At 40.3% G+C, this 20,859-nt stretch overlaps 1 protein-coding gene across 6 annotated transcripts in view; it reads right to left on the reverse strand.

Annotated features, from left to right (window-relative positions):
• Window positions 1–3,518: 3,518 nt before the first annotated feature.
• ZNF512 (zinc finger protein 512) overlaps window positions 3,519–20,859 on the reverse strand; it is a 34,937-nt gene continuing 17,596 nt past the window's right edge. For 5 of the 6 annotated variants that reach the window (XM_022574191.2, XM_022574189.2, XM_022574190.2 and 2 more), the window contains 5 exons: window positions 20,266–20,460; window positions 9,884–9,985; window positions 8,896–8,958; window positions 7,627–7,725; window positions 3,519–5,543 (listed from right to left, as the gene is read on the reverse strand). In XM_022574191.2, coding sequence (XP_022429899.1) covers window positions 5,235–5,543; window positions 7,627–7,725; window positions 8,896–8,958; window positions 9,884–9,985; window positions 20,266–20,460 — 768 coding nt within the window. In that variant the 3' untranslated portion in view covers window positions 3,519–5,234. The remainder of the gene's footprint in view (window positions 5,544–7,626; window positions 7,726–8,895; window positions 8,959–9,883; window positions 9,986–20,265; window positions 20,461–20,859) is intronic. The other variant, XM_089923333.1, reaches the window with a different exon arrangement.

Raw genomic sequence — 20,859 nt, forward strand, 5'->3', positions numbered from 1 at the left:
GTGGAGCTGAAAATACAGAGAGCCTGTTTAAAAATATGGTATCCAAGACACATTCGAAACCGTTATTCTCTGTCGATGCAAAGACCATAGGAAGATATAAAACTGAGGATAAGGAGCTGGAAAGAGGGTTGGGGAACCTTATTAATCTGCTGTTAATTCCCCCTCCTGCCAGCGCTGTCCAGATGAATTAATTCAGGAGTGAGTAACTTCCACCCTGTCTCAGTTTATTTTGAATTCCTCATCCCAGATAATGGATCTGATCTGGTGTACTGCTTCTGGCTGTCCCTTTGTGAGGCCTCTGAGGGCTTGAAGACTTTAAAGGGTGAATCATCTGATAAAGCAGCGGTCACCAACCTTTTTGGCACGAGGGACCGGTTTCGTGGAAGACAGTTTTTCCACGGACGGGGGTGGGGTTGGGGGCGGAGGGGAGGGTTCAGGCGGTAATGCGAGCGATGGGAAGCGATGGGCAGCGGCAGAGGAAGCTTTGCTCGCTCGCCCGCTGCTCACCCCCTGCTGTGCGGCCCAGTTCCTAACATGCCGTGCACCGGTCTGCAGCCCAGGGGTTGGGGACTCCTGTTGATAAAGGCCCTTAGAAATTCCCGTCAGCAAGCCAGCAGCAGGTGTGGCCAACGAGGATCTCAGTCTACTTTTTGTCTGCTTTCCTGTGCTGGAAAGGAAAGAGGGTGATGTTACAGAAAGTGCATTTAGATGGAAAAGACCTCTGAGGTGAAATTTAGGTTAAGACTTGAACGACGACATGAAGCCTGATGTACAAAAATTGGGGAAGAAGACATTCCGGACAGACGGAACAGTGAATGCAAAGGCCCTAAGATGGGAAGGAGTTTAGTAGGATTAAGGAACAGAAGAGTCAATGTGGCTAAGTGTAGTTGGGGAATGGCAGCGAACACGGACAGAGCAGAGGCGGATGAGGCTAAAAAGGTTAATAGAGTAGGCAGGCCTTGTAGGACAAGGTAAAGGAGATGACTTTTATTCTAAGTGCATTGGGAAATCACTAGGCTTTAAGCAAGTGAACGAGGTTGATTTACAGTATAAAAACTCACTATAGCAGTATGCGGAGTGTACCAAGCCAGTGAAAAGCAGACGGAATCCAGTTAGAAAGTTCTCGAAAAGGCGAGAGGTGATGACTGTTCGGAATGGAATGGCAAACATGGAGGTGAACAGAAGACATGGGGGAGAGCTGACTCTTAGTGTGAGGGGAAGAGGAAGCAGAAGTAAAATTCCTAAACTGTTCCTTTTGAAGAAGGAGGTGGGCAAAGTACTTTTTCTTTCTTGTTTGTGTGAACTTTTTCTTTTCGGCCACAACATGCGGCTTGCAGGATCTTTCTTCCCAGACCAGGGATTGAACCCATGCCCCCTGCAGCGGAAGCACAGAGTCTTAACCACTGGACCACCAGGGAAGTGCCTGAACGATTTTTAAAATGAAGCATTTCAGACATAGCAAAAGATATAGAAAAGTATAACAAACTCACTATCCATTTGAAAAAATAAGAACTTACCATTCACTTGTCCCTCTGGATCCCAGAAGCATTATCTAAAGTTGATGTTTATCATGCCTGTGCATGGTTTCCTATCTTTTCTATATTTTATTAAAATATATTTATAGGTACTATATATAGTCTATATACTTTTATTTCTATATATCCATAAACAATAGAGCATTGTTTTTCCATGTTTTTAAACCTTCCACAGATGGGACTCTTGATGTATTCTATAACTTGATTTTCCCAGACTTTATTTTGGAGCTGTATTCATGATGATACAAGGAGACCTGGTTCTTGGGGTAGTGTTAAAGGGGTAAGGTTACCTGACTGAAATGGAAAATCCAGCCCGTCCTGCATGCTGCTGCAGAGGGGCAGCCCCATCCATCATCTCAGTTCACATCTGGTGGTATCACCCCCCACCTGACACTCCCCTAGCTGTCCCCGTTGCCTTAGGAAGAAATCCACTACCTCGAGTGGCATGCAGAGACCCAGGCCCTCTCCCCCAATGACTTACCCACTGAGTCACGTAAAGGTTTTCTGTGTCTCTTGGTTGAATGAATCAGTTGTTTTAAAGAGATGTGAGGGGAAAAGTGCTTTAAAACCTGCTATTAAACAAATGTTAATTTTTTTTTAAAGAAGACCTGGTTCTTCTGACAGCTGTATAGTATTCCTCAGGATGACTACCACAACTTACCCATTTTCTCCTGATAATGGACAAGTAGCTTATGTAAGAGACTAGGCTCAGGAAGAGACCCAAGATTATATCATGACTCAAAGAAAAGGCATTTATTTTTTGCTCGTACAATAGTCTCAGATAGATAGATCATCCTGATTGGCAAATAGTCTTTCTTGGGGTCATTCAGGGAATCGATATCTTCCATGTTATGGTCTACCATGACCTAGAGCTGCCTTACCAACTGCATCTAGCCAGAAGAAGGGGAAAGAAAGCATGGAGGTACACTCGCTCTCTTAAAAGTCCTGGCATGGAACCGACACACATCACTCGCACTCACATTCCACCAGAGAGAAGTTAGTTGGCTACCCCATCACTACAGGGGAATTGGCTGGAGGGCTGGAAGTGCAGTCTAGCCATTTCTCCTATAATCCTATAATTCTGCAAGGTAAAGCCAATTTTGCTGGACAGCCAGTAGTCTCTGGTACAGGATGTTTCCAGTACATATTGGAAATTAGACTGCAACATCATTCTTGTAGATGTCTACTAGAACACCTGACCAGGAGTAGTTTGTATAGCCGTAGGAGTGAAATTACTGAGTCTCAGGGCATATCTTCAATTTTAAGAGATCCTGCCAATTAGTTTTTTGTTTTTTGTTTTTTTTTTTGCCAATTAGTTTTTAAATTGATTGTACCCAATGTCCATTCCAAAGTGCAGGGAGTTCACATTGCTCCAAAATCTAGCTAAACCTGATACCGCTCAACTTCAATAAATATTATTCTAATGAATTTGGTTAAAAATCTTAAAAATTCAATTAATATATTTAGGATCATCTCTAGTGATGATGCTGATCCCTGGCTCAGACAGGAAAAATCAAAGGATCACCTGCAAGGGCCCTGGATGAGACTGGACAAGTTTAATCTCAAACCAATTACAGGCACACATCTGTTATTGGGGGTTTGGGTGTAGACCACCACAATAAAGTAAATTTCATAATAAAGCAAGTCACATGAATTTTTCAGTTTCCCAGTGCATATAAAAGGTATGTTTATATTATATTGTAGTCTATTTAAAGTGTGCAATATGTCTAAAACAAAATGTCTAAAACAACAATGTACATACTTTAATTAAAATCGCTATCTGTAAGAGGAAGAGCAATAAAGCAAGGTATGAGTGGATTCATTTGAACCAGCATATTTCAGGGCCTAAAGAACTACTGACACAACTGTACGTGTTACTTCTTCCAAACTCATTCCCATCTCTAGTCGTTATCTTCCCCAGACACACTGTGTCAGCAAGGAGACAGGTAGCACGTTGGAGTCAATGAACAATGGAAAACATCATTCTAACACAGAGTCATTTATTTTTCTTGCCATTGCCAAACATTCCCCAAGTCTTACTCACCAGAAATTAACAGAGCTTCTCCATTTTCCTCCCTGACAATCCTCATGTACGGAAAGGGCTTTAAGGGAGCAACTGCCAATGACAATGTCGAGTGGACAGACCACGTCCTTCCCTTGTTGCAAAACTACCCGTTCTGGCAGTATCCCAATCAGGTTTCAATGCTCCCATGTTTGAAAGTGGTCTTCACAAAAGCCCACATTTTAAGGCTATATGGAGGAGCACAGAGAACAGAGTTAAAAGTGGTAACAGCCTTTCAGAATTTGAAAAGGCAGTATTGGTCCATATTAGGGTTAAGGGTCCCTGGCTTTTTATGTGGCGTAAGCCACAAAAATTGGCAAGAATATAGAAGACCAATATTTATGGAAAAGGGGAAGAGAATCCAGGAATACGACAACAGAGCTGCTCTAACCAACCAATGCTCCAGGGAAAGCCAGCCTCAAAGAGAAACAGGCTAACAGATACTATCAGGTAGGCATGAGGTTCAGAAAAAGAACTTTTCTTTCCAACTCCAGATAAATATCTACACCTGGTGTCAAAGTCTCAGGTTATAAAAAGGACAGAACACAACATCTAAAAAAGAAGGTAGAGGACAATATTCTCAGAAAATTCAAAGAGACAGACTTTGGCTAAAGGGAGATACGAGGACTTAACAGAGTGCAGACTAACAAGTCAGGTCAAGTCCAGGGGAGAAGGAATGTGCACCTTGGCTACCAATCCTCACAGGAGTACCAGCAATATTAGGGTTCTGTGTCAAACATCAGGAGCAAAAGGGTTTATTTCTCTTTCAATCCTCAAAACGTCAGGAGCAAGACAAGCTGCAGGAGGGCACTGGTCATAGCAACAGAGGAGGCCTCACACCCAAGGAAGTTGAGGCGGTATTTATTTTTGCTGCTACTTTCTTCTTTCCAGTCATTTTATGTGTGGGACACATTCCTCCTAAGGCTGCATTTCATGTGTGTGGGTCTAGCTGCTTACTGCCACCTGGGACAAACAAAGCATTTCCTTGGAAAACCTGTGTCCGGAGGGTCTAACTTTTTTATTCTAAATCTATTTTCTCACTTTCAATCCTAAAACCATATTGAGACAACAAAGAGCCTCCATAAATTCTGTCACCCAAGCAGACGGGGGAACCTTATTAAAGGAGTGACAACAGTTCTAGGTTCTAGGCTTGTTATATCACAAATACAAAATGATAAATCAGTATGGTTTTAAAGAGTTAGTTTGGAATTGTTTTATAAGATGATGGAGTGACTACGAAATCAATGGAGCTTCCAAGAACATTCTACACCCCAGTATGGAAAGGATAATCAAACAGGTTTCTTAGTCTTGTATGGGGCAAGAAGGGCCTATAGTGGGCCTTAAGGAGGAGCTCTTTGGGCAAGATAAGAGAAAAATAGGAGGACTCCAATGAGAAGAGCAGGAAAATCTACCAAAAAGGAGATGGGGGTGTGGGTGGTGGAGGGTCCACGTGAATCAATAGGGAAAACACTGAAATTTACACAGGAGGAAGGAGCTGAGAGTGCCACAGCCTTATACAAACAGCTGAAAGAGTAAATTTCTCTTCACTTGGCCCCCGTGACTCAGGCCTCTCCACACAGGTCCCTGTGACCACAGCATCCCATCCACTCTCCCAGGAGTGCTTTCACACTGACTGCCTATTTCTTTCCTCGTTTATGATTCGTCTTTGGGGGCTTGACTTTCTGGAACTGTGTTGGCACTGGCTCCTGCTCTGGTTCTTTACAAGACGTTGCCACGAGCAGTTCCTCATGACTCCTCCTCTGATCCTTCCCTACTCTAAGACTCAGCTCTGTCTCAGGAAGCTCAATGCCAGGCTGCTGCCGCCTTCTTAGAGACCTTCGGCTCCTGTGCTGCTGCCTCCGCTTTTCTTCTTCTTGCTGTCGCTGTTTTATCTTCATCAGCTTCTCAAAGCTTTTGGTCGTTGTTGGGTTTACAACAAACCAATCCTACAGAGGCAAAACAGAAACATTATCCAGTCAAAATATAGTGCACTAGGAAGTGGTATGGGAAGATTTTTTTTTAAGGCATGATTAGGACAGAACACAGTAAAGAGGAAACAGATATGGAACCAGAGCTTAGAACTGTGTCTTTTAAACTGGAGAAATTCAGTACAGAGCAGTCATTACAAGCATTTCTTGTATAAGACATGATTTTGGGTACTACTGATTACTTAGCATGATCCCACCCACTCCTCTCCTTTTAAAAATCTTCTCATGAGATGTAAAGCACTGAGCCACAGGAGATTTTTATTTCATGACAGTGTAGTGGTTAAGAGCATGAATTTTGCAGCCAGACCACCTGGGTGCAAATCCTAGCTCTGTTTATAGCCATGTGACCATCAGAAAATTAACTTAACCTCTCTGAGTCTCAGTTTAAAAAAATTAAGGGTTAGGGACTTCCCTGGTGGCGCAGTGGTTAAGAATCCGCCTGCTAAGGCAGGGGACATGGGTTCGAGCCTTGGTCCGGGAAGATCCCACATGCCGCGGAGCAACTAAGCCCGTGCGCCACAACTACTGAGCCTGCACTCTAGAGCTCGCGAGCCACAACTACTGAGCCCATGTGCCACAACTACTGAGCCCACATGCTGCAACTACTGAAGCCCAGGAGCCTAGAGCTCATGCTCCACAACAAGAGAAGCCACCGCAATGAGAAGCCCGCACACAGCTCTCCGCAACAAGAGAAAGCCTGCGTGCAGCAACGAAGACTGAATGCAGCCAAAAAAATAAATATAATTTAAAAAAAAAAAAAAGTGAGGCAGAAAGGGAGGAACAAGGTAAACACGTTTAACACCATAAGGATTTCATAAATACAGGCATAAATTATTGAACAAATACTTGGGAGCAAGTCCCAAACTAAGTGAAATTTGTTGGTTCCAACTTTTGAAACAGAAACTGGAGAAACAAGTGAACTATACAAAGGCCAGATTTTGTCAGGAGATAATTATCTTTCAAATACTTCCCAAAGCATAGAAAGGTAACATTATTAAAAAAAAAGACTGCCTTCCTGAAGAAATCTCAGATATGGAAAGGGATTCCCAAAGCTTCAACCAGTAAAGCAACAGGAACCACAATGGATGACACTAACTAAAGCCCACACTGCTAAGAACTATTGCATCTGAGGGCAGAGGACAGCCGCAGGCGCTTGCTATTTTTCCTCGCCAGGCAACAACAGTATCTGCAGTAAAATATTCCAAGAGAATGCACACTCTACTCCTTGAGCTTTTGCAATAAGGGTATTTAATTATACGGTAGAGAATTTCTCTGTTCACCTGGACTCCTAAAAACTTTCCCCAAGAGAAAACTCTTGACCTTCTGAACCTAAAGCATTTTTAACACAATTTTTTAATTTTGAAAATTTACAAACTTTCCAGAAAAGTTACAATAGTTCAATGAACACCTAGATTGACCACTGTTAATCTCTCTTCCCCTTCATCTCTCCCTTCCTCTGAACCATTCACCATTTAGCTACAGACATGATACTTCATCCCTAAAAACATCATCATGTACCTGCCTAGGAACAAGCGCATTCCCCTGCATAACTACGATACAATTATCACATTCCGGAATATTAACATTGACACATTACTATTACTTAGTAGTACAGCTAGTATTCAAGTTGCCTCAATTGTCTCAATAACATCTTTTACATTGTTTCTATATGGTATTTCAACAATATTCAAAACAGGTTGCTCCAAGATGTTGGAATACCAGAAAACTGGAGCACAGACATTGCTGTGAAACAAGAATTCCAAAGGTGTAAATGCAGCCTGGTTCCCAGATGTCTGATTTAATCGGACTTAAGATAATTAGAAGAGTCAGGGATGCTCACACCCACAGTGATTTTTAAATGCTTTCACAGAAAAATACTATTACACGCCTAATTTTAGGAAGTTTTTAAACTCTAATGTAGACCCTTTAGTCTCTCTGACAGTCTTAGCTTATAATAACAGGCACAAAATTCCCATCCCTTGTGGTATATTCATGGGGTCCACAAGATTATAAAAACACTGTGGGAAAGGAGAAACCTCACCTCAGCGTGGACAGAGTTGATGTGATACTTGACACCACTCTCTGACACAAATTCTTTTTGACATAGAAGACACTTGTATTTTCCAGCCACAAAGGTTCCCTATTTTCAAGAAAGAAAGAAAGAGAAGGGTAAATTCAGGAACACATACCTGGGCAATGGGTAGGGACTGTCAGAGATGAAAAGAGGAGATACTACTGCAGCAAAGTGAAGAAGGAAGAAAATCCGAAACGTCACTATATTTAGGAAAACAAGTTTGGGCATACTATGACCATAACACATCTATCCTAATGCAGTTCTATACCAAACACTGACCCCACTGACCCTCCCCAACACAACCTGAAGTTCCCCTAATTTTATTATGTAACGTGTCATGTTTTTCTATCTTCCCTTATGTCTTCCACTTCACTTCCAGGTTCTCTTGGCCCCTCCCCTCAAATTATCAAACTCCTTAAGTTCAGTGAGGCACCAATGTGCAATTCTTCCCACTAGAATCAATCCACTGCTGCAAAGCGTGCCTTAGGAATCCAGAATTAGAAGAGTACCCTCCATAAGATCTAGCTGAATGACTCAGAAACTAGGATCAAGATGGCGAACTCCTAAGCATTCCTGGACAGATCTGGTTTGGATGTCTCCAACTCCCTTGTTGCCTTGACTGAGACTCCTCTCTGCTCCTGAAGCTTCGGGTTTCCATGGTGCTTATTTTGTGTGAGGAGATACTTCTGAATGGGAATGGAAAGTGGCAGCCATCCCCATGACTGGTAGGTTGCAGGGCACTGGGGTCAACATGGAAAAGATTCAGTGAGGTGAATGGCTGTTAGCCTAACACCCAGGGATCGCACCTCCCATCCCCAGAAGCCAGAATAGTTCAGATGGGTTTGAGGATCTTCACCAATCCAGATAAGCACAATGTAAGTTGATTCTAGGAAGTTGAAGGCCCAACAAGATAGGGCAGGCGCAGTGTGGTAGACGCTCAGGTGGAAGAAGTTAAATCCCTGGTAGGGACTCAGAACTATATATTTTTCTCCAAATTTTTTCATTGATATGACTTATGGCTATTTTGGCCCATTCTGCATCTTGGACATGCCCTGGCATCCCACCCAATTAACAGACCGAGGATCTCTAGGACAAAAAAAAAACAAAACTAAACTAAACCAGCCTTTGAAGATAATAGCAAACAGGACAACTAGCTGTTCACCGAATCTGAATTCTCTTCCATGTCAGACTATTTTAGAGGTCATGTTAAGATAAATAGTTCAGAACGTTACAAACCAATGTACAAGAGCCCAGGTGAGCTTTAAGGCCAGATACACTACTGTAGACAGCCTCACAGCCCTGAAAAAGAGAAAAAGAAATCATGTGAAGACCACACCAAACAGCATCCTTTTCTTAGCAATCTGGCCATTTGCACTAACCCACTGTACCCTTGCGGGGGGAGGGAGGGGGGAAGAAACCCAATAAATTGCACCACAAACCACACAGAAAAATATGTAAGCCAAAGAACAAAAAGAAAACCAAGGAAAGGTAAAAGAAAAAGAGGTAAAAAAGTTGTTTAAAAAAGCTTAAAACACTCTGTTCCCTAGTACTTTTCTGATACTTACAAAAATACAAAAAACTGTATGCTCAAGTTTTTCCAAAAATCAGCTTTCTTTAGTGCAAATGTGTCTCTTACTTCTTATATATCTACTCCTCCCCAAAGTACTGCATATACAGCTGTAGTAGATTAATGATGGCTGGAAATTCTCTACCACTCTTCCCATCAAGAAGTGAGTCATTTATCCTCCCTTTGAAACTGGATAAGTCCTATTATTTTTTTGACCAACAGAATGCTATGGAAATGAGGCTGAACAAATTCTGAAGCTAGGCCTAAGAGATCTGAGCTGTTGCTTTTATGTTCTTGGAACACCCTGTCTGAGAATTCAGTCACCATGTACCCCACTGGTAACCCAACTATCATGCAAGAGAGAGAGGCGCTATGGACAATCAATCTCCCAGCTGAAGTCGCTGCTTAGAAGCCACCTGACATTCAGGCCCCATCAGAGCTTCCAGCAGAATGCAACCCATGAATGATTCCAGCTGGTGCCATATACAACTGCCCTCTGAGTCTTGACAGAATTGTTGATTTACAGAATCGTTAACAAAGTAATTGATGTTTTAAGCCTCTAAAGTTCAGGTGTTTTGTCACAAAGGAATAAATAACTGAAACAAACAGCGGATGCTTGATCAACATTTAGTGAATAAATGAATGAGAAAGAACCACCTGGTTAGGACACTGAATGCGATGATACTTCTTGATATCTGACTTCCATTTGTGTAGTACTTCCTGGCTGAAGGTCGGTAGCCCAGGACGAGTATATTTTAACTACAAGACAAGAAACATTTTATTGGAGGAATCCAACTTTCAACCAAAATACCCCAAAAGTTACAGAATTACATAACTCTTCAGGTTCATATAATTCTAGAGTTGCAGAAGTATATTTTCATACACAAAAATGATAATATGTAAGATCCTTTAAAGTTCCTGAAACACGTAAGTATAATTGCCTATTGTTCTGTCTTAAAATAGTTTGATTTTTAACAGAGGACAGAAGACTTTCAGATATAACATTTCATCTAAAGTTGAAAAAAAAAAGCTAGTGACAGAGCATTATACAGTTAAAATATTTGTTACAAAAGAGAAAGCAATATAAATTTTCCCTCTCTATATATAATATATATATAATATGTATATATTATACTCAAGGAACATATATATATTACATATTCAATAGAAATATATGGATATGGGTCAAAGGCTATAAATCAAAATGTTAACAGTGGTATTCTCTGGGTGCTAGAATTTTGAGTGATTTTCATTTTTTGCCTGCTTATCTGCATTTATCATTTTTCTTCAATGACATCATGTTAATTTTTGATATTTTAAAAATTCTAACACAAAAAAATTAAAGTTCAACCTGAAAGAATGTGAGAGAACTCAGGGAATAGAACATCTATTCTTTGCTTATACTGCAAAAGTAGAATTATTCCTAGCACTTCCTTTCTCATGCTTTGACACCAGTTAGTCTCTTCTTACAACTATAACTAGTTTCTAGAAGAGTTAACACCTGTAGAGACAGTTCTTGCAAAGTTCACTATTGGTAATACACAGTCCTCCTGCTTGAAAAATGGAAGCATCTGAAAGGAAACTGATTCTCTGAGACAGAAGAACAGATCCAAGCCCATAGAGGTTAATGGAGGAAGTAAGAAAGGTAACCTAAAGAACCTTTGGTAAATCACAGTACAAAACTGGTTTTATTTATAAGCATTTCCTCTTTCTTAGTCATTTTAATAATATTAATTCTTCCAATCCATAAGCATGGTATATCTTTCCACTTGTTTCTGTTGTCTGCAATTTCTTTCATCAGTGTCTTACAGTTTTCTAATTATAGGTCTTTTACCTCCTTTGTGAGGTTTATTCCTAGGCATTTCATTCTTTTTGATGCAATTGTTAATGGGATTGTTTTCTTAATTCTGATTTCTGATAGCTCGTTTTTAGGGTATAGAAACACAACAGATTTCTGTGTATTAATTTTGTACCCTGCAACTTTCCTGAATTCATTGATCAGTTCTAATAGCTTTTTGTGGTATCCTTTGGATTTTCTCTATATTGTATTATGTCATCTGCAAACAGTGACAATTTTACTTCTTTCCAATTTGGATGCCATTGATTTTACTTTCTTGTCTGATTGCTGTTGCTAGGACTTCCAATACTATGTTTAATAAAAATGGGCATCCTTATCTTCTTGATCTTAGAAGAAATGCTTTTAGCTTTTCACTATTGAGTAGGATGTTACTGGCAGGCTTGTAACAGATGGCCTTTATTATGCTGACGTATGTTCCCTCTGTAACCACTTTGTTGAGAATTTTTATAATAGATGGATTGCATTTTGTCAAAAGTTTTTCTGTATCTATTCAGATAACCCCATACTTTCCATTCTTTAGTTTGTTAATGTGGTATATCACACTGATGGATTTGTGGATACTGAACCATCACTGCATCCCCGGGATAAATCCCACATGATCATGGTGTATGATCCTTTTAATGTATTGTTGAATTAGATTTGCTAATATTTTGTTGAGGATTTTGCTTTATGTTCATCAGTGATACCGACCTGTAATTTTCTTTTTTTGTGGTGTCTTTTTCAGGTTTTGGTATCAGGGTGATGCTGGCTTCACAGAATGAGTTCAGAAGTGTTCCTTCCTCTTCAATTTTTTGAAACAGTTTGAGAAGGACCAGTGTTCACTCTTCTTTATATGTTTTGTAGAATTGACCTATGAAGCCATCTGGTCCTGAACTTCTGTTTGTAGGGAGCTTTTAAATTACTGATTCAATTTGGTCTGTTCATATTTTCTATTTCTTCCTGATTCAGTCTTGGGAGATTGGATGTTTCTAGGAATTTATCCATTTCTTCTAGGTTGTCCTTTTTATTGGCATATACTGTAATTATTCATAGTAGTCTCATGATCATTTGTATTTCTCTGTTGTTAGTGGTAACTTTTCCTTTTTCCCTTTATTTGGTCACTCTCTTTTTTCTTGATGAGTGTGGCTAAAGGTTTATCAATTTTTTTTAACTTTTCATAGAACCAGCTTTTAGTTTCATTGATGTTTCCTTTTTATTTATTTTTAGTGTCTATTTCATTTACTTCTGCTCTGATTTTTATTCTTTCTTTCCTTCTACTAACTTTGGGTTTTGCTTGTTCTTCTTTTTCTAGTTCCTTTAGGTATAAGGTTAGGTTGTTTATTTGGGATTTTTCTTGTTTCCTGGGGTAGGCTTGTATCATTAGAATCTAGCAGTTCCCTCTAAGAACTGCTTTTGCTGCATCCCATAAATTTTGAATTGTTGTGTTTCCATTTTCATTCGTCTCCAGATATTTTTCAGTTTCCTCTCATTTCTTTAGTGACCCACTGGTTGCTGAGTAGCATATTGTTTAGCCTCCATGTGTCATACCCTTCTGGTTGGAAAAGATGCTTGATACGATTTCAATCTTCTTAAATTGAGACTTGTTTTGTGGCCTAGCGTGTGGTCTATCCTGGAGAATGTTCCATGTGCACTTGAAAATAATGTGTATTCTGCTTTTGGATGAAATGTTATATATATAAAACATATAAAGTCCATCTGGTCTAATGTGTCATTTAATGCCAGTGTCTCCTTATTGACTTTCTGTCTGGATGATCTATTGATGTAAATGGGGTGTTAAAGTCCCATACTGTGTTATTGTCGATTTCTACCCCTCCCTTTTTTTTTTTCTGCCATACCACGTGGCATGTGGGATCTTAGTTTCCCAACCAGGGATTGAACCCACATCCCCTTCAATGGGAGCATGGAGTCTTAACCACTGGACCACCAGGGAAGTCCCTCTCCCTTTTTGTTTGTTAACATTTGCTTTATGTATTTAGGAGCTCCTATGTTGAGTGCATATACATTTACAACTGTTATATCTTCTTTTTGGATTGATCCCTTTATCATTATGTAATGTCCTTTGTCTCTTGTTACGGTCTTTAAGACCTATTTTATCTGATATCAATATCTGATCTATTTTATCTGATATAAACATTTTATCTGATAAAAATAATTTATCTGATATAAATATAAATATCAGATATAAATATCTGATATAAATGTTTTATCTGATATAAATATGGATTGATCCCTTTATCATTATGTAATGTCCTTTGTCTCTTGTTACGGTCTTTAAGACCTATTTTATCTGATATAAATATTTTATCTGATATAAATATAAATACACCACCTTTCTGTTTCCATTTGCATGGAATACCTTTTTTCACCCCCTCACTTTCAGTCACTCAGATCTGAAGTGAGTCTCTTTTAGACAGCATGTATACATGTTTTGTTTTTGTTATCCATTCAGCTACTCTATGTCTTTTGATTGGAGTACTTAGTCCATTTACATCTAAAGTAATTATTGATAGATATGTACTTATGGCCATTTAGGTAACTGTTCTCTGGGTATTTGTTGCTCTTTTTTGTTCCTTTTTCTTCTTTTTCTCTCTTTCCTTGTAATTTGATAACTATCTTTAGTGATAGTTTTGGACTCCTTTCTCTTTTTTCTATTGCAGATTTTTGGTTTGTGGTTACCATAAGGTTTACATACAACAACCCATATATATATATTTTTTCTTTTAAGTTGATATTCTCTTAAGTTTGAAGGCATTCTAACAACCATGCATTTTTACTCTCTCCCTCAAATGTTTTTGACATATTTTACAGCTTTCTGTTTTGTATATCCCTTATGCACATAGATGATTTTACTAGTTTGTCTTTTAACCTTCCTTCCAGCTTTATAAGTGGTTGATTTCCTATTTTTACTGTATATTTGCTTTCACCAAAGAGATTTTTTCCTTTTGTAATTTTCATATTTCTAGTTGTGGTCTTCTCTTTTCTGATTAGAGAAGTCCCTTTAACATTTCTTATAAAGCTGGTTTAGTGGTGCTGAGCTCTTGTAGCTTTTACTTATCTGTAAAACCTTTTAACTCTCCTTCAAATCTGAATGATAGCTTTACTGGGAAGAGTACTTGACTGTAGGTTTTTTCCTTTCATCACTTTAAATAAATCGTGCCACCCCCTTCTGGCCTGCAGTTTCAGCTGAAAAGTCAGTTGATAGTCTTGTGGGACTTCTCTTGTACGTATCTAGTTGCTTTGCTGCTTTTAAGATCTTCTGTCTTTAATTTTTGCCATTTTAATTACAATGTGTCTTGGTGCAGACCTCTTTGGGTTCATCTTGTTTGGGACTCTTTGTGCTTCCTAGACCTGGATATGTGTTTCCTTCCCCAAGTTAGGGAAGTTTTCAGCTATTATTATTTTATTATTATTATTTATTTATTTATTTATTTTTTGTGGTACGCGGGCCTCTCACTGTTGTGGCCTCTCCCGTTGCGGAGCAGAGGCTCCGGACGCGCAGGCTCAGCGGCCATGGCTCACGGGCCCAGCCACTCCACGGCACGTGGGATCTTCCCGGACCGGGGCACAAACCCGTGTCCCCTGCATCGGCAGGCGGACTCTCAACCGCTGCACCACCAGGGAAGCCCTCAGCTATTATTTTTTCAAATAAATTCTCTGCCCCCTTTTCTCTCTCTTCCCCTTCTGGAACCCCTATAATGTGAATGTTAGTTCTCATAAACTATCTTCATTTCTTAAAATTCCTTTTTCTTTTTTCTACTCAGCTTGGGTGATTTCTACTATTTTGTCCTCCAGTTCACTCTTCTGTTCTTCTGTATCATCTAATCTACTGCTGATTCCTTCTAGTGTATTTTTTATTTCAGTTACTGTATTCTTCAGTTCTTCGGTTCTTCTTTATATTCTTTAACTCTTTGTTAAACTTCTCACTGTATTCGTCCATTCTTTTCCTGATTTCACTGAGTATCTTTATGAGCATCACCTTGAACTCTATCAGGTAGAAGGCTTATCTACTCTTTCCTTAGTTCTTCTTCCAGGATTTTGTCTTGTTCCTTTGTCTGGAACACAGTCCTCTTTCTCATTTTGCCTAATTCTCTGTGTTTATTTCCATATATTAGACAGGTTAGTTCCCCATCTTGGAGAAGTGGCCTTATGTATGAAACATCCTGTGGCACCTAGTAGCACACTCCCCTCTGGTCACTGGAACAATATGCTCTAGGGATTTCCCCCTATGTGGGCTATGTGAGCCCTTCTTTTGTGGCGGGGCTGGCTACTTGCAGGCACACTGGTAGGCGGGGCTGGCACCTGGTCCAGCTGGCTGCTAGGCCCTGACTCATGCACTGGCTGTCAGCCCACTGGTGGGCAAGACTGGGTCCCAGTGCGGCTGACAGCAGGTCCCCAGGGGGCCCTGGGACTGGTGGTGACCTGCTGGTGGGCAGAACTGGGTCCTAGGGTGGCTGGCTACCAGGCTTGGGGGCACCCAGGGATGATGCTGGCCTGATGGTGGGTGGGACAAGTCCAGTAAGGCTGGCTGCATAGCCCAGGGGGTCCTGGGGCTGGTGCCAACCCACTGTTGGGAAGGTCCAGGTCCCAGAAAAGCTGCCTGTGCAGCCTGGGGCTCTTAGTGCTGGTGCTGGCCCACTGGTGAGCAGGGCCAGGCTCTAGGGGGTGTCAGGGCTGGTGCAGGCCTGCTGGTGGGTGGGGCCAGGTCCTGGGCCCAGTGGTGGAGGGAGCTGGGTCCCAGTGTGGTAGCTGCTCAGCCTGAGCTGGTCCTGGGACTGGTGCTGACTGGCTGGTGGGTGGTAAGCCCCTGGTGCTCACAGGCTAGAGGGAGGACTCCAAAATGGCACTTGCCAGCACCAGTGTCCTCGCAGTCAAACAAGCTCCCCAAAATGGCTGCCACCAGTGACTGTTTCCCCTGGGGGAGTCACAGTTGCCTCCTGCCTCTCTGGGAGGCTCTCCAAAACCAGCAAGTGGGTCTGACTCAGGCTTCTTTCCAATTACTGTCTCTGTAATGGGTCTTGGAATGTGTGAGGTTTTTTGGTGTGCTATCTAAGAGGACAGTCTCTGTTTCCTACAGCCCTCTGGCTCTCCTGTATGCAAGCCCTGCTGGCCTTCAAAGTCAGACATTCTGGGTGCTCATCTTCCCAGTGCAGGACCCCCAGGCTGGGGAGGAGTCAGATATGGGGCTCAGACCCCTCACAGCTTGGAGAGAACCACTGCAGTTGTGAATATTCTTCCATTTGTGGGTCACCTATCCAGGGATATGGGTCTTGACTACCATGTCTCTGCCCCTCCTACCCATCTTGTTGTAGTTCCTTCTTTACATCTTTAGTTGTGGATATAACTGCTATTTTCTGCTAGTCTTCACCTCATTCTCAAAGATAGTTGCTTTGTAAACAGGTCTGTCCATGGGAGGAGGTGAGCTCACAGTTGTACTACTCTACCATTTTGGCTACTCCCCCATTAAATTAAATAGGATGTAGGGGGAACCCAAAATGTAATAAGAGTAACACATGAACCTTATTATTACAAACGAGAAATATAATTATTACAAATGAGAAACATAATGAAAGGAGTGGGGGAGGTGGGAACCAACCTAAGAAACTTTGGAAAACAGTACTTTGACTATATATGCTAAGGCTAAAGATTAAAAAAACTATATATAAATATTAGTCTCTAGTTAGTAAATTTGGTTTTTACAGAGGTATGGGTTAACAATTCTGAAACTACTTCATGTTATAGTAGGATTGAGCAAATAAATAAATATACTGTAGACAGTGACAGCCAGGATTCTCATTACTAGAGAAAGGAGTTACAAGTAAGGAAAAAAGAAGGTGTGAATGAAACTTGCAGTGTTGGACTGGAGATGAATCATGGCTTTAAACAGACAGATATAGAATAAATACTATTATGTGTATGTGTGCATGAATATTCATACATAAATGTCATATTTCTATCCATCAAGAGGACCCAGAAGCAATGACATCCCAGTAGGAATGAGTACACCTAGCACTCAAACCTTTGTTTCTAAATATATTCTCCAATAAAAGAAAGTAGGATTCCTTAGAGGAACAGTTGGTTCCAGGGCTGGGGCAAGAAAAATACAAGATGCACCTACAGTATCTCATGGTGTCAGAGAATTAAAAAGTGCTCAAAAAGTGATAGGGACATGCTGAAACGACACAGGAGCCCACTTCAAAGAGCCCTTGATGGCCAAATCTGGGACAATTTGAGCAGCAAAATAATAATAGCATTGGATTATAACCCTAGAATAAAGTAAGTATCCATGACTCCATACTTACATAAATAAATTAATAGAAGAAAAAGATCTTTCTCACAGGAGAATTCCAATTAACATTGAATAAGAAATGATGGAAACAGAAAATCATCATTAGACTAAAACACAATAGAAATAATTGTTGCAGGCAAGAATCACTGATGGATGCTAAAGTGGGCAGAAGTATAATAAGACAGATTAGTTGAATGTCTCAATCTCCCCACAAAATATTTATTAATTACAAAGGGGAAAACTGTAATTTTGCCATGGATAAAACTGGACACCTAATCAAGTGACCAAGGTTATTATCATCAGTAAAAAGATACATATACCTCCTAATATGGTACACTGTGAAGGGCCAACATTGCTTTGAAGGCATTTTTGCCAAAAACATAAAACCTTCAATCTAATCTTGAGAAAATATCAGACACACCCACATTAGGGATATTCTACAAAATAACCAGATAGTCTCTTCAAAAGTGTCAAGGACACAAAAGACAAAGAATGCCCAAAGAACTGTAACAGATTGGAGGAGACTAAGGAGACACAGTTAACAAAATTAAATGTGGAATACTGATGGAATGCTGATGGGATCCTGTTATACTTACATGTTAAGATGTTGGCATTAGAGGAAGCTGGGTAAAGAGCACATGGAAACTCTGTACTAATTTTGCAATTATTTTGTAAGTCTAAAATTATTTCAAAATACAAAAGTTTTTTAAAAAAGGAATATATATTTGTAAAATAGTAAGAAATATATATTGGTCTCTGCGCCCTAGATCCTGCTAATACTTAGTCTTTGACCCTGGTACTTGACACAGAGCTCCTAAATCTCTTGGAATTTCCTGGGTGACAGAAGCATCTTTTGTTCTAATGAGTTGACTCTTGGTGGACTCCTAGAAGGAGGGTGGTCACCAGAAAGACAAAGCAATGATTAGAAGTTTGGAACTTTCAGGCCCACCTCCCATTCTCTGGCAAGCAGAGAGGGTATGAAAATGGAGTTAATAATCAATTATGCATGCGCGATGAACCCTCCATAAAAATCCCCAAATAACAGGGTTCAGAGAACTCCTGAGTTGGTGAACATATCTATGTGCCAGGAGAGTGACACACCCCCAACTCCACAGGACAAGAGCTCTGATGCTCAGGAGTCTTCCAGACCTCACCTTATGTATCTCTTCATCTGGTTGTTCATCTGTACCCTTCATTACATCCTTTATAATAAACCAGTAAACGTGTTTCCCTGAGTTCTGTGAATCATTTGAGCAAATTATCAAACCCAAGGAAGGGGTCATGGGAACCCCAATTTATAGCCAATCCATCAGAGTACAAGTTGACAACCTGGGACTTATGACCGGAATCTGAAGTTGAAGCAGTCTTGTGGGATTGAGCCCTTAACTTATATGATCTGATATTAACTCCAAGTAGATAGTGTCAGACTATATTAAATTGTAGGATACCCAGCTGGTGTTGGAAAATTGGCCACTGTGGGAAAACCCCACACATCCGGTATCAGAAGTGTTGTGAATGTGTAGTAGTGTGAGAGTAAAGGAAAACACAGAAGCTTTTCCCAAACAAATTGCTTGTGTTTGCATTAAGAAACACCAGAAGGACACACAAGAAACTACCAATCATAGATACAGGAGAGGAAAAAGACAAATGAGAGTGAGATATCTCAATGTTTGTCATCATTTTCACTTTTGAACCACAATCCAAAAAATTAAGTTTTTATGTTTAAAAAAAATAATTATGCCTTAAAACCCATACACGGTCAAAATACAAAACTGTTTGATGATTTTGAGAAAGTATCTGCTAGGTAACAATACCAAAACTTATGAGTGAGCTAATAAATTCTCTAACGCATACCACGCAAAATGAAAGCAACTGGACTGCAATATCACAAGATATATATCACTGTGCAAAATTCACATCTAAACTGAATTTAGATAACCATGTACTTTAGCCTGTGGCATGAAAAAAGTGGCAATAAGTCTGAAACAAGAAAGGATGTTCTGATATTCAAAAATAGGATCCAACTTCTTGGACACCAGTAGGACTGATTTTTAGACCAAATAAGAAAAAGTGTTAACTTCTAGATTTGACCTATTTTCTTATAATACGTAACATTCCTCTCACATGGGTCAAAGCACCAGGCCAAATCTAAACTATTCTTCTTGACACCCTGGAGAGTAACAGACCCTTAACTCTGATCTTAGTCCTTACTGTATAGCCCTCCAAGCCCTTCCCATGACTACTCCATTGTCATATACTCCTTGTCTCCTCTTGGCCAAATAGGGCTCCTTCCCTCTATGATCTGTTTATTCTAAACCAAAGGCTTCCAAGATGGGCTCTGCACCCCTCAGAAGTGCATCTGAGGCCGTGGAGGGGAATGATAAAAGTATCAAGGAGAAGGCTAAGTAGACAAGCCTTTGGGCTCACTACCCCTAGTTACTCAGAGCAGCTCCATTTTTAGTTATTTTATATACTGGTGTTTTGCATAAGCTTTTATTATTTGGAAAAAAAAAGTAGGTGGGGAAAGGGGTTCTACTGCTATAAAAACAAACTGAAAACACCTACCTAAACTAAATATTAAACTACTACATATGAACTAACAAAGTGGAAATATACTGGGCAAAGACCAAACAAAAAAGTGACCTGGGAATTCAGGTTCACCCTGGAAGTAGCCTAAAATTAAGAGGGCTCCTTAAAGAACTTCTGAAAAAGACTGTCACTCTAGGACCTACATGAATCCAAACACTGAAGCTGGATCAGATATACTCCATCTCCAAGGATAAAGGAACAAAATATTGTCTATCATGTACTCACTCAAGTGTGTTTACTTTTCTGTATGTAGTAAGCCCAGTATCAGACATAATGGTTCAAAATTAACACTACTTTCTGCCTCACCTTCCGATCATCAGGCACCAGATCCTGAAGCACCTTTCTCTTAGGCCACTCCTTGGCCAGTTCAGCAGAGGCCAGCTCCTGCAGGTGGTATACAGCTATCTTGGCAGAACGCCTCTGAACTCGGCCCCCACTCTTTGGCTCCAAGCTCATGTCCTTCAAGCACTCTGGCTGTCCTGACTCTGGAAAGAAGGATATCTGCAAGAATAAGACACAGTAAAACACAGGCCTGAGAAATGGCTTCCATCAGATCCAGTGATTAAAGGCTGTCCTTCCTGCTCTCATATCGAAAGAGCTATTTTAAAAAAAAAAAAAAGGAAGAAAAGAAAGCTACTTACTAGCTTGCTAACCGCTAGTATAAAGCTCTACCACCTTAATGCACATTTTACTGGTAAAAAGCTTCTTAGCGGGATAAAATCTGTTGTGTTGGAATAAGTGAAAGTGGTTAAAAGTCAAGATATACCCATATACAAAGAAATAAACATCAACCCATATACAAAAATTAATTCAAAATGGATCGTAGCCATAAATGTAAACCATAAAAGTATAAAAATCTAGAAGAAACCTAGGGAGAACGTTTTGTGATCCTGGGCATGA

The sequence above is a fragment of the Delphinapterus leucas genome, chromosome 13, assembly GCF_059928025.1.
Source record: "Delphinapterus leucas isolate spDelLeu-1000000601 "Yukka" chromosome 13, BTC_Dleu_Yukka2, whole genome shotgun sequence".
NCBI classification, from domain to species: Eukaryota; Metazoa; Chordata; class Mammalia; order Artiodactyla; family Monodontidae; genus Delphinapterus; species Delphinapterus leucas.